General features: G+C 35.0%; 1 protein-coding gene across 1 annotated transcript in view; it reads left to right on the top strand.

The window, feature by feature from the left end:
- Positions 1 to 11,925, top strand: part of LOC118187252 (uncharacterized) — a 34,024-nt gene extending 22,099 nt beyond the window's left edge. Inside the window, exons 4-5 of the mRNA XM_035357435.2 lie at positions 1,687 to 1,885; positions 11,538 to 11,925. Coding sequence (XP_035213326.2) covers positions 1,687 to 1,885; positions 11,538 to 11,778 — 440 coding nt within the window. The 3' untranslated portion in view covers positions 11,779 to 11,925. The remainder of the gene's footprint in view (positions 1 to 1,686; positions 1,886 to 11,537) is intronic.
- The last annotated feature ends 226 nt before the right edge of the window (positions 11,926 to 12,151 follow it).

The raw sequence follows: 12,151 nt of genomic DNA, 5'->3' as shown, positions 1-12,151 counted from the left end.
GAGAGGCATGCCTTCGTGGAGGACTTTCTAAGAGAAACTGGTTTGTATCCATAAATGAATGCGCAGACGTAAGGAAACCCACGAAAATACCCAAGAAATCAGCCTGTTCGCCAGGAATCGAACCTAGTACCGAACTACCAGGTTTCAGCGACATTATCACTCTAAAATAGGATGATAAAAGATGTTGCCATAAACTGAAAAGTTCGTGAATTATTTTGGCACAACATTTAAAAAAAATTTCCAAGCTGAGTTCTTCAATTACTTTTTAATTTCTTATCAAAATTTACAAAATTTGGTATTGGGGACAAATTTGTATGGCAGATTCGAAATATGGAAAGCCGTCGGAGTGGCAATTCAGAAAAATCCGATTTTGCGTCAGAATACGTGCATTAGAACAGTATTGTTCTAATTTCGGCTTTAGAAAAACCCAAGCTGAATTGCGTTAATGGGCACAGTAGAACGGGAGACATAAAACTGTACCCTCCTCCTTTTTTTTCTCCCCCTTAGTGTACATCTGTTTCTCGACCTCGGCTCTAAAGATCACATTTTGGTATCGTTGATAGGTTTTTAATTGCACTAGAATAGCAATTGTATTTCATTTCTACTATGAAAAAATCTTCTCTTAAAAATATGGAAAAGCACGGTTTAGTTACGATTAATTTAAATGCTTACGATTAATTTAATTTAAAAATATGAATTTTGTAAAAATTACCAAATCTAACTTTACTGTTCCTTTCTTAAATTTTCCGAAATCTGCATTGAAATAATTTTTTTGGTCACTACACAAACATTTAGGAAATTTTTTACGCTTTATTATTAAAAAAATAATAATAAGTATTTTTCAGAGCAATTATTTACATTTACAGATGAGTTTTACATAGAAAACTTGAAAGTCAAGATCAGAAAGCTCACACAGCACATTGCGCAAAAATATTTTGACCGAAATTGGTCTTTTTTCTATTGTTCTCACAACTTTTCTTACTTTGTAACTTTTGTTACTTTGTTTCAACTTTTGTAATTATATATATATATATATAATTACAAAACAATTTTGTAAAAACATAATATAATCACACCTAGTATTTTAACGCATTAAAATACTAAAAAATGATCAGTAATGACATAAAGGAAGAAATTTAGAAACAATTTTTCCCAAAGACCAAAAACTGAAATTCATAAGTAATAAATTCCAAATAATTCCATAAATGAAAAAAAAGAATTTAATAACCATTAATGTTTAAACCAAAACTTTTTAAACAAGCAATATCCCAATTCAAAACATTAAAGAAATTTAAAGAAAAAAGGAACATAATAGAAGAGGAATTCAATCAATTTCAATGCCACTTCGTCAGGAGGAGGAGCATTGAAATTAATTGAAAATCTCGCTTCCACAAATGTCCTTGCTTTTCTGTATCCAGAATTAGCCGATGAACCATTTGAATGTATTTTAATTGTAATAGTTCACCAGAAAATGGCTTTATATATATATATATATATATATATTTAACGTCTTAGGCGATTTTATTCAAGGTAAGAAAATGAACATGAAAGGGTGAATTTGTAGACCACAATGGAGTATCCAGTCATTGGCAGAAATCGCGACTACATCAAACATTTTTCAGAACAGCATTAATGCGTAAGTCCTGAAGTAACTTCTAAATCATAATGATTACTTTTGTTTTTCAGCTTATATGGTAACTGCACCTTGCTTCGAGTACTTAGCGGACAACTATACGGATGTCTGTATTGATTCCAAGCCCGATCTCTTTTGGGATTATCACGAATGGATCGAAATGCTTATTTTAAATATAGTACGTAGAGGCAATGTAGCAATCAGTAAAACATCTGGAACTGAACATTTGGATTTTTGGAAACTTTTGTGCTTGTAAGGATGCTTTTATTTTCAATTTACTTTTATTTCTGAAATTGTTTTGATGCATAAATAATATTTTAAAAGCAATTTATGTATATAATTATATAATTATATAATAATATTATGAATTATTTAATTTAGGAATAATTAAATTAATCTTAAGCACAGGTTTCGTAGCTTTTAGCGAAATATTTATTTGGTGACACTTATAAAGACAATAACTAACTAAATATGGTAACTTGCTTCAATTTCGAAAGAAATATCCGCTTTCCAAAATTAGTAACTAATGTCACCAGCAATCATCTCTAGCCTTGCGATTTCAACATCGGGTATTAACCACATTCGTACACGCTGTACACTCGACGTGCTCCACAAAATTCTTAACCAGACTTTATTTTTACAACCGCTTGTCACAGAAACGTACTTCTAATTACGAGAATGTTTTAAATGATGTAAAGAGTTGTAGAGCTATTAGGTTGTTTTGATGATGGGGACGTGAAAAATGAGCAATGCCCTCGTCCGGTCCCGAACCTGGACCTTTCGAATACGCGCCGAGTGTGCTACCGTCACACCACCAAGGCATAAAGAAAGGTCCAGACTCCAGTCCCAACGAGGGCATTGCTCATTTTTTACGCCTCCAACCTCAAAATACCCAAATCACTCTAAAGATTCATATTTCGAGTTTTTAACCCAAAGGTTCAATTTGCCCAGAAGAGCTATTAATTTCGTTTTGGCATTTGCGTTAGTTTGCTATAAACGGCATTTCACTTTTCAAATTGTTGCCACCAAATATCAGAGCCCTGAATTATATTTAAAGAAATTAAGCAGGGATGTATATAGGTTTCTCGCACTGTGAAAAAACAACGGTTCCTAGAGACATCAAATTTTGAATAACGTACTCCTCCACTCGAATATGGGCCCCAATTAGGAATTTGGAATTTGTTTCATCATCTCTTTCATATTTTGAAAAACTTGTAGTGTCCAGGTGCTTTAACCTCTAGCTAGATACAGGAGTAACAGGAAACTACACAGAGGAAAGGGTTCAAACCCTTTATTAACTCTTCAAAATTTACACTGCGTCCACTTGACGCTAACAAACTTCGCCTCCAGTTGGGCGGTAACTAAAGAGCAGATAAATTAAAAATCAAAAAGTTGAAATGTTTAACAAGTGCTAAACTAATCTACTGGGCTCAGCGAGATACCGACCTTCGACCTCGTCTATAACTAGTGGCAGCAAATAAATGCATTTTAGTCACTTAAACCAGCAATTAGCAATTGTACCTACGGCAGAGACGGATGCTCGAGCCCAACTCTCTCACTTCCCTTCTAAAACCTCAGTATTTAAAATTTCCTCCTCAAGGTAGAATTTGCATTCTCGTCACGCTCGCTACCAAATTTAACTATTCTGGCACTGACACTTAGGGGAATGAAGGCTTATAGGAAAGTCTGAATTAAAATTTAAATTATTAGTAAAACTAAATATAAATCTATACAAACTTTTAACGAATTTATGATTAACAAACTCAACGATTTCAAAGCGAGCAACGGCAAAACTGTACGGGAAAAATTTATCTCCAGCGCGAGAAATTGTGTATCGAAAATTCTAATTAATATTTTGTGATATTGCTTTTGAATTCAGAACATGATAAGTGCGAAGAACATGATATTTAATAAATAAAGGTAACAGACAAAATGTTAAAAAATGACTTGGGCGAATTATAAAATCCGAAAGCTTTGAGATTTTTTTCCAGTTTAAAGATATCCATTTTGTAAAAATTACCAAATCTAACTTTAATGTTCTCCTTTTAAATTTTGCGAAATCTAACTTGAAAAAATTTCCTCTGTTCACTATTACATTTAGGAAAATTTGTATTCTTTATTATTTAAAAAAAAAAAACTGAGGGAAGTATGTGATTAAGATCCAGACAGAATTCGAAGAACTATACGTTTAAATTTCTATGTAACTGAAAAAATATAAGTTTGCAAAAAGTTTTTTATACCAAGAGATTAAATGATGAGCATGCAGATTATTGGTAAAAATAATCCATCTGTATAAATATATTTCTAAGAAGTTTTAGCAGGTTTCAGTATTGGCTTGTAGCCAATTCATAAAATGATTGGCATTAATTAAAAAGGAAAAATGTCGTACTTCTAGTTTAATGATGTTCTTTACTGTTGTCAGATTATGATTCTAAAGCCAGAAAACTTTGTGAAGAAGAGCAAATTTTTAGACTTTGAAATCTTATAAATTACTTGTCTAAAAACTCTTTCAGCACATCAGATGTAACATAATTTTACATTAAAGACACTAGTAATTCACAAAAACATATCATTGTATGGGATTTAAGGGGAAAGAAATCAACATCAAATTAAATCTTATTTATTTATTACGTCAACTTCTTATCTAATTATTAACCTAACCCCCGAATGCGAGTTGAAAATAACCTCAAACATCGAAAATTATGAAATTACATATCTCGGTCAAATTTTGACATACGGGAGTCAAATGTTTTGGATTTCATTTACTTTTTTGCACATATACAAAATTTTTCTAAGGACCAGAAAAACGTACACAGTGTTAGTTTTCGTAATTTTTACAAAATTGTTTTCTTTAAATTTAGAATTGCCAAAGCATAAATATTTGTGACATTTAAAGCCTTTTCGTAATCGGGAATCTATGTCTACGACCATCATTTTCGGAAATAAAGGCCATATACGGATGCGGTATATATTTTTGTTTAAAGAAGGCTTGAAAATTAAATTTGAGAATTTTATAAGTGCAGCATTTTTTGAATTTTCAAAACTGTATAGCTAATATGATGAAAACATAATTTTTCATATATTATTTTTGCGAGCGTAGAGGTTTTTAGTGAATTAAATGCACACAGAACTGATAATAAATTGATAAAGTTTATTTTCACGAAAGACACCCTTTCCTGTTCTAGAGCTTTCTACAAAACCAGTCTTGAGGTCCTCTCAGATAGACAGAGAGTAATTAAATTTTAAGCTCCTAAGAACGGGAAACATAACACATCTTAAACGTGAGTTAAAAATATGCAAAGCGCCTCTAAAAAGATAAGCGATAAGCTCGCACTTTTATTCATTTCCAAATAGCCGTTAGCCACTACTAAGGCCGAAACGGTGGGCACTTTATTATGGAGGCAACAAATAACAGGTGAGCCACCGCTGCCTGCTATGAAAGTGCAGACAGTTTACATCCATACCTTCTTCGGAATTAAAACCCGGGCTCTTCGATACGGCATACTCCGAAGTCAACTCTGAACTAAACAAATAGAGCTGATCGTGGATCACGGTGGTGTACGATCCACGATCCATTTAGCCACTGTCGGCTTTAACCGTGGTTCTGTCCGGGAATTGCTTCACTTTTTGGATCATAATCTTACCTCTCATGTTTTTATTCTTTTCTTTCTTCTCTTGATGTACATTTCTGTGTAGGCTCTGTAATAGGCTATCTACTTATCATACTTCCCGAGGCTGGGTTGAACGGATAGTAGATACTTTCCACCAGGCTGACGTAACACTGTAAGGCAGAAGCTAGGTCTGTTATTATCCATGTTGGTGTTTATGCCCCTGTCTGCTTAAGGCCTTATGTTAGCTTTACCCTATCTTTGGACTTGCTTCTACGCAAGCGGCGGTGTATGCAGAATAAGCACTAAGATGCTGTGCTGTTAAACGGCGATGGAATCAGGCTGGTTCGAGCTGATAAGTAAGTTAGAACGTAAACGCAGTAAATGGGAGAAGTCAAATTTCTGTGGAGACAAGTAGAGCGATTCAGAGACGTCTTTCCGCAGTTTGAGAAAAGTAATTATGATTATATGTTTCTATTGTTGAAGGAACTATGCTAATCTTAAACGTGAGTTAAAAATATGCGTTAATGATGTTTGTAAGCAGGTATAACATTTCCTTCGAGCTTCTTTCATTGTTTTGCTGGATATGTTGTGAAATCCGCGAGCTTGTTTGGTGCCATTTTTTTTTTAGATTTAACTGGGAGCTGCATATGGAATGCCGGTGGAGTCATTGCTTTGTACATATGACCGTAGGCGATTTCGAATTTCTCAACAGCAGCCTATAGTAATAGCAAACTCAGTGTTGGCTGTAGTACAAAGCTGAGGATTCCATTGTAGACTTTTTAGCTGGGGTTTAAATTTTGTCCAGCTTGTGATTTTTGTTTTCTAATGCCGATGCAATACAGTCCATAAAAGGTGAACATCATTGGAAAGTGATTTGAGCTTATGTCTTCCAAAACTTCCACATGTAAGGTGTGATGTATACTGTAAGTCAGTAGATTTTCAAGTATTTGTTATGCATTGTTATGTATACGAGTTGGAAATGTGCGCTCTATAACCTTGATCCCATGCTAATTGGGAAACTGTTATGAAATTCTTCCATTAGAGTTAGTAATTTTTAAGTTCGAGGTGGGTCTTTTTGAATTTCAGTCTCCCACGAGTAAAATTGGGTATTGAGCTCTTGTGAGATTATCTAAGTCTTCATTGGTAAACATTTGGTTGGGGGAATATAAACTTAAATAATAAGGAAAAAACATTTTGTGCTACAGTATATTAATGAAGCTGTTGTTTCAATATGCATTGGATTTGGGAGTTTGTATTTGAAAAATTTGAGATATTCTTTATTACAAACGCTGTATTGCTTCCTTTGCATGCGGTCCGTGAAACTTTATAATCATCTAGTAGATAGTACATGAATGTACTCTAAGGGGTACGCGTTTTGATATCTTGAATGTACTCTAAGGGAATGAAAGCGCATCCGCAGGCGACGAAATAACAGATCAATAGGGACAGACGAAAGTACCGACCGAAGAGAATCTGGGATGGAGAATAACTGGTAGTCTCGGGAATAGCACTGCGATAGGCGAGTAGGAACAGAGGTAGCTTCTGATCACAGTCCTGTCGATTTCTATAAACCATTAGCGACATTATTATAGATGTTTCGATTAAATCTCTCTACTATGTTGTCTAAATGCGGATGTAAAGGTGTCGTTTGGGTTTTGTCTATGCCGAGTAGTTTGCAGCGTTCTTTGATTATAGCCAAAGTAAAATTCTTTACTTTATGAGAATTTAACTGAAGACGCAATCCGAACCTAGAAATCCAATGATGTATCGTAACCTCTGCTAGTGTGATAGTTTTGGATAGGAATAGGCTACGCCTCAGGTCATTTTGTAAAGAATTCAATGACAACGAGGATGTACTTGTTGCCATCAGCAGTTCGTGACAGAAATTCCAAGACGTTGAAGCTGATGTGTCCAGGAAGCGTTCTTACGTTATGACGTTGCAACTTCCATCGACTGCGTTCGGTCCATTTTGACCCACAAACGTATCGCAAGATTGACAGCGATTTTGCACGTTAGTCCTTGCATTACACCAGTAAGAGAGCTCTCGAACTTTATGCAAAGTCTTCATTATTTCGAAGTGGCCTTCTGTGGAACTGGTTTCACCTGCGTCAGGAGATGTACGTGAGACAACATCTTGAAATTCTTGAATGACACGTTTGGCAGTACTCCTTTCTTCATCGTTTAGTTGGACATCCGCAATGAGTCCGATGTTAGGTTCTCTGAAGACAGAAAGATTAGAGAACTATTGGTTCGTTTAACACAGGTCACTGGAGGACATAATGCAACCATATTTTTTCTTTCAATTTATCACTTACGTTGAAAATTATCACTGCAATGACCGTCTTTAATAGATCGATGAATGCCAAGGCTAATAGTATTCTTTTTATTCTGTTACATTTGTTAGGAGATTCTATTTTGGCGCACCCGGAAATTTCTGTTCCAGGTGTTTATCCAGGAAGTAAAAATTCTGTTCTTGCTGGTACTATGACATCTTGACCTATGATTTGTAGGACGGATGTAACTCTTTTTTCTTTAATTTCGAACACGGTTATGTCTTCAGAAGGAGAATGCAGTTCTTTTTTAAAGTACAATGAAAAACTGTATTTCCTCAGAAATTCAGTCCGAGCATGAAAGGGTTTTTAATATTTGCCACATCTTCTGTGCGATGGTAGGCGACGTTTCTAAATGTAATGTTAACATTTAATTTTCCGTAGGTGTCAACTTATCTACAGGCATAGTTTCGAAGATTAACGCAGGGTGGTGTCCAAATGAGTTTAACTTTAAATTCTTGAGCGAAATCTTTTCGGATGATGATATAATTGGAGTGACCATATTGGAAAGAACTCCATTTATATGACACATGACGAAGTATCCACTACTGCTACCACTCAAGAAATCTGACACATTTTAAAATGGGGCTTCTCAGTATCTGGCAGCCTGCGCCCCGCGAGATGGTCAGTAATTACTTTCCCTCATTTGTTCTGGGAGAGGTAACATGTATTACGCATGTTACGCATGTTAACTCTATGTATGCCCCATATTAACCCCTATGTTTTTAGCGTTTTCTTCGTACGAGAGTTTCACCACAGCAGTTCCACATTTTAGAATCGACGTGTTTCCACTCATATTTCGCTTCAAGACATTGAATTGCGCAGTTGACTAGTCTAAACGAGTAGTCTTCCTGGGCTGCATCGAATTTCATGGGGTAAACTAAAGAAGCTTTTTAGATCTTTGACATCTGCCGTTTGCAGGGCTTTGTGTATCGCAGGATCACGGATGCTGTTACTGAAATATCTTAGGCACAGGATTTTTCTCGTTTCTGTTGGGCAGTCTGAAAAGGCGAGATGATGCAGCCTTTCGACATCCATGACGAGATTCTGAAGTGTTTTTATGGGCTTCCTGTTGGCGAGATATCAACTGAAGTGTGTTGTAGTGTTTTTAACACTTCTCTCCAAAGCGCAGCTCCAGCGCGCGAGATAGAGCTTTCAAGTCTAGCCTTTGTTTTCGGCAGAATTGCAAGGATATCCACTTCGTCTGCTCTCAGAGAAGCGGCGAGATAACAGGTCTTAGTTTCGAAATTCCATCCATTTGCGTTACACAGTGTACAGAATTGAGTCCTGTATACTTGACAGGAGATCTTCCCATTATACGGGGATAGCTTTAGAGAGGATCGTAAAGACATACGCGTGGATTCAAAGAAAGTGTCTACATATGGATTTCTTCAAGCTCTTAACGTTTTTGACAGCAGCAGCAGAAGCTTTGTTGTTGTTGATTTGTTGTTCGACGAGAAAATTCTTTCTTCAGCTTTATCTACTCTGTTTTATTATCTTTATCTACCGTATCTACTCTGTTTTCATAATCCTCAAACGTATTCGTTATATGGCAGAAATTTCTCTTTTCATTTTCTCCTGACCTACTTCAATCGTTTTTCGAACAGCTTTCATCTTCTCTTTAATGGAATCTTGGACCGCCTTCATCTGTTCTTTAACGCATTATTTTCCGCGTTTATCTCTTTTTAAAAAAATAAATTTCATTCATACGAATAATATTCGTAGCAATATTACAACAAAAGCTATTAGTAGTTGCCTCAGTTGCTCATCCATCGCTCGTTTCATGGCATTCAGTCCCACTTCTGACACCAAAAATTGTTGCGTGCGTACAGGCTCGTAATGGATACGATGCACACGGAACCGATGATAGCTTGATAAATTTATTTTAGCTTTATGTAGTTACCACTTTAGACTTCTAAGAACGTGAAGCACAACGAAACGCAAAGCTCGTCTAAAGAGCAAAGCTCGCAACTCGGAACTCAACTCTGATGCTCAGTCTTCTGTTATATACTTTACCCCGGGGTTGAGAAATCTCTGATACCTTCCATTTCTCGAAATTACTCGAAGGCATATATGGTTAAAGATACATATAAGGATCGGATACTCTTGCCTCGCCAAATCTGGTGATAAACATAAACATAGCTATCTTGGCGATATCTCTCCAGTTTAGCGAGATAGATATTTACCTCAGTGTTAAATAGACTTGTCCCTGTAACATTGTTTTTCTGGCAGAGCTTTGTGTTTTCAAGTATTTCATAATATGTTATACAAAAGATATTACATTTCACATATAATTCCACTAAAATAAATTTCATTCATACGAATAATATTCGTAGCAATATTCTAAAATGCAAAACTATGTGAGAAAATATTTACTCATACGCAAACTGAAGTTAATCAACTAGTAATATAGGCATGGCCAACTCGCAGAGGAGGACTACGTTTTAATATCTAGCAAAACCTATACCTAAATGAGGTCACATACGGCAAAAGGTATTTATTTCCCTATATCTAACACAATATAATAACGAATAATCACTTGGAAATAACAAATCAAAGCAGTCATAACAATTCATCCTCTGCAGAATGTCATAACAATCGTCAGCAAAGGTACAGGAATAATACATATGTCAACGTTTGACCAAGGTAATCTAACATCTCACTGAGTTAGAAATATGCCCATCCAAAATTGTAATGAAGCAATCTCAAGACCATTCTCGGCTTTTGACCGAATGACTTAAAAGTACCAAAGGCAGCAGTGGCCAGTCCTCATTAAAAATATGAATTAATTCTTCTTTTTCTGGTTTCCCAAAAAAGAAATATGAACTGCTGTTTGTCTGTCTAATGTTCTGCCCAAATAGGGTATATGCATATTCGTCTGATGAGCATGACAACATCATCATAAAAGTTCTAATCTAAAACGAAATATTTCTCCAGCGGCAAACACAGAATAAGAGAAGATAAATTTTCAATGAGTTCTTTACAAAAGTGGTCAACCATCATAGTTACCAGCGCATGCAGCTCATCATGTCCAAAAGCCATTACAAAATTTAGTCCCAAAATAACATCCTTCTTGTCACTGCCAAAATAACTTGTCTAGTTTCCAACTAGTTATCTTTATCTTTTCCATTACAGAACCCGATTGCGTACCAAATCGACCCTGACTGGTAAATGAATCATTCACATCAAATAATTTTGGTGAAACTGACATGATTGAAAAAGCTGTTTAAGGCGTACCTTTTATAACACAGCAAAGACCGTTGCCTTTTAAACACATAGCTTTATATAGTTCAAAGGCGAAACTGTCAGAACAGTTTTGAAAGATATTCGGGTCCCTGTAATTTAACCCGAATATCTACTAGAAAAGTACTAGGAAATCGCCTGTATCGCGACTAGGAACTAGTCGGCTAGCTGCGTATCATCGATAACGTGTAACTGCGTTCGGAATAAATACCAATTTTCTTCGTTTCGATAGAATTTTTTGGTAGACCGAAGGCCTTTTCCTGCAATTTGTAACTATAAAATTAATCCTTGTACTCACAGATTAGTATTAACTAGGTTTATTTCATTAAGTAGTTATTAGTACCGTAAATTAGTTCTAATTTATTTTTAAAAAGAAGCACTTAGTACAATTCATTTTTCTAAAACATTCTGCAATTCTATTTGGAAGTATTTAACAGGTAATATCGATTTTTTTCTATAGCTGATTACTGCTTTTTACATTTACACTTATTTGACTCAGTTATAAGAAAAAGAAAAGTATTTAATTTTATGAAGTACAATAATTAATAATAATGAACATCCTATTCGTATTATTCAAAAATTATTGTAGTTTGTAGTAGAAAAATTTATTGAATATACTAATTTATTACTAATATAATGCTAGAAGTAGAACAGAAAAATATTTCCCGTTTGATCTCAATTTTTATTTCTGGAAAAAAATAATTTTCTTTCAATTTTCAGAAATCAAATTTACTTTATTTCCTGTGCCGCCGAATATGCATCCCTACAGTGCTCCAGCTATGGCCAATATGTTACTGTAGAAATTGCTCGTGAAATTTACTACGCAAACTCTATCTGTGCTGCTAGAGGCTTGCAAGAACTCTCGCCTGTCATACCCAATCTGGATTTGGAAGACTCTCTTAAACTTTCATTGCTACTTACCTTAGAATACTTAAATTACGATAGCAAACAGGAGAAGTGACTGCTTTTGATATAACTTCAGTAACATTAGTAACGAAAATCATAACAAAATGCTAATTTCTACTGTAAATTTGGAACTATGTGTAGATGTTTTAATATTAAATAAAAGTGTAATGTTTTGTTTGTAAATATGCATTCCTTCTAAATATCTAAATAATTAACATACAACAAGGTAGACTGGGAATGAAAACAAATAATTTATTTTGCATCGCATTAGTCGCTTTGAATGCTGGGAGAAAAGTCATCTTTAGGTGTGAAAGAAGGAGTATAATAATTTGTTTGAAAATCAAAGTTCGGGAAACATTTGCAGCGGAAATTTTGATTTCCGTTTTGACCGAAAAGACGCTCTGAAATAGACAACTAAATAAAACAAC

Source organism: Stegodyphus dumicola, chromosome 3 (assembly GCF_044657685.1).
Source record: "Stegodyphus dumicola isolate Sdum_Otavi_A_Nest chromosome 3, ASM4465768v1".
NCBI lineage: Eukaryota > Metazoa > Arthropoda > Arachnida > Araneae > Eresidae > Stegodyphus > Stegodyphus dumicola.
The sequence above is the reverse complement of the archived record's forward strand: the minus strand, read 5'-3'. Positions and strand labels throughout refer to the sequence as shown.